Source organism: Aplysia californica, unplaced genomic scaffold (genome assembly GCF_000002075.1).
Source record: "Aplysia californica isolate F4 #8 unplaced genomic scaffold, AplCal3.0 scaffold00114, whole genome shotgun sequence".
NCBI lineage: Eukaryota > Metazoa > Mollusca > Gastropoda > Aplysiida > Aplysiidae > Aplysia > Aplysia californica.
In genome coordinates this window covers 941,840-944,319 of record NW_004797384.1, presented here as the reverse complement: position 1 = coordinate 944,319, position 2,480 = coordinate 941,840, and the positions used below count along the sequence as shown (strand labels likewise).

At 40.8% G+C, this 2,480-nt stretch overlaps 1 protein-coding gene across 1 annotated transcript in view; it reads left to right on the top strand.

Moving 5' to 3' along the window:
- LOC101848427 (sodium bicarbonate transporter-like protein 11) overlaps positions 1-2,480 on the top strand; it is a gene marked incomplete at its 5' end in the record, with an annotated part of 13,257 nt that overhangs the window by 7,995 nt on the left and 2,782 nt on the right. Inside the window, 2 exon segments of the mRNA XM_013081077.2 lie at positions 151-346; positions 1,763-1,932. Coding sequence (XP_012936531.1) covers positions 151-346; positions 1,763-1,932 — 366 coding nt within the window.

The window sequence follows — 2,480 nt, the reverse complement described above, 5'->3', positions numbered from 1 at the left end:
GCTCAGGAAGAAACTATAAAAGGGAAAGATTAAAATTTCTTGGGTAAATAAATTAAAACCACCAAACCTGATTCAGCAACACTCTCACCTCACACTCACGTCTCACTTTATAACCACAGTACATGTACATTTCTCCACTCCTCTCCTCAGCTTAATCCGTGTCCGCGAGACCCGACTGACGGGCATCCTGATGGGCTGCTTCATCGGCATGTCCCTGTTCCTCCTGCCTCTGCCGCTCAACTACATCCCCAAGGCCGTGCTAGAGGGCATGCTCATCTTTCTGGCCATCGTCTCCCTCAATGGGAACGACTTCATAGAGAGGCTCACGCTCCTCTTCAAGGATCAGGTAAAAGCAGCAGAATACAAAAACAGGGTTGTTGTATACACATGAAGCTGCAGCGACGACCAAGCACATCTCTGCGATTGGCCCAAATATAGATGGCGTATTTCCGCCATCTATTTTTGTCCTTTTCCGGGGTTTTCCCCAAGACTCTTGGGTTTCCGACGCCAGTAACTTTAACTGTGTTTTATACCATACATGGAGTACATGTAGTGCGCTGGTCAGTTTTTTTGGGCATGCGGAGTTATTGGCATCATCTAAAAGCTTGTTAATTTGCCTTGTTTTCGATTTTTTAAAATACCCATCTATCTAGAATAGAAGTAGAGCTATTTGCGATTGTTGGAGGTGGGGTCACCTGGTTTAAGAGGTAAAATGGCCTCCAAAATTTGGTGATTTCCAAAGCTTGAAATTCTTGGATAGCGGAATTTAAAATCTATGAGTGTTCAGTCTTTGCTCCAAATTACAATATTGACTTCTTGGGTTGTCAGCTCGAAAATACGTGTACATGTTGTTCGACTTTTCGACAGGCCAGAAAATGTACAATTAAACAAGATAGACAGTAGCCTTTAATTAATGAACTTGCTGTATCTGATTGTACCATTGGGATTTGTGCATCGAAATAATTTAAAAGATAAAATTGTTTTTTAAATCATTATTATTTGGGGGGGGGTTGGAGTTGAAGATGACTCCTTGACACCTACTTGATACTTGTTAGTGCCCTTTGCAGTTTTGCGTTTGCAGTTGCTCTGTGTGGTTTGCTCCTTTCCAATCAAACATCTGCTGTCGTCCTTTTCCTTCCAGTTTTGTGTTTATTACTCTACTCTCTTGTAACACCTCTAATTTTCGACACCCATATGGCCATGTTATTGTGTTGCCAGTGTCGTAAAACTTACTCAAATTAAAACAAGCCGTGCTGCGAACTGTTGTGAATGCAACTCGCTTGTGTTTCGCACATATGTGACCTTATGCAGTTGCGAGCGCTGTAAAACTAAAACTAAACTAAACTAAACTGAACTAGGCTAAGCTAAACAGAATCTCCTACTAAACTAAACTGTCAAACTCTTACTAAACTAAACCTATCTTTTATTCAGAGCAATTTTGAGATAAAGAGGATTTTTTGCCAGCGTAACCATTTTAATTCTTAAAAAGGCGTTTTTCCGAAATTAAATTTTAATTTATTTTAAAAACTAGTCACAGTTTCACTTTGATTTTGTTCACACAAGTAGGTTACTGTAACTGCTCAGGCTTTCGATTTAACAAATTTTAAAAAATGTGGCTCCAAAAACGAAAAAAAAAATAGACGTTTTGTCAGCAAGGAGGTTAAATAGTTCTAATTCAAATTCTCGATCATGTGATCTTATGCAGTTGCGAGCGCCGTATTTAACTCAAACGAAACTGAACTAAACCTTGGTCTGCCCCCAGGCGACGTTCCCGGCCAACTCGACGATCCGGCAGCTCCCCCTGAGCATCCTGACCAAGTTCTCGGCCCTTCAGCTGGTCCAGCTGGCGCTCATCACCTTCCTCAGCTACAGCCCCTTCGTCTACACGCAGATGTTGTTTCCCATCATGATTATACTGCTCTTCCCGATCAGGTGGGTGGGTGAGTGTGAGTGGGACGTCAGTGAGTTGTTCTACACTTGTGGTGGTGGTAGTAGTAGTGGCAGTGGTAGTCACCGTAGTGGTAGTCACCGTAGTGGAACAATGTAGTGGTAGTGCTAGTATCTGCGTTTGTGGCCATTTTCTTTTTGTCCAAAAGTTCCCAAAAGTTGGCACAAAAAATGACAAAAGTTGCCATAAAAGTTGTCAATAAATTCCAAGCTTTCAACTCTCTGTGACGACGTATGTAGCATGCAATATGTTGATAGAGGTAACTTAATCTAAAGCACCAGAATTTCTTGATCTTCTGTTTTAAGGATCCAGAAAATCGTTTGTAGCTTCAGCACAGAGCATAAAGCAAAGCGTGAAAAATAAAGGTTTCACAACAGAATTAAATCAAATTAGAACAGCACATAAACAAGACAAAAATTAATAAATAAGGGCGTGTGTCCACCTATCCAAAGATTGCTGTTTTAACCCTAAACGTGTGTCATTCAAGAAAAATACAAGATATTGTATGTAAATCATGGAATCACAAACGGGG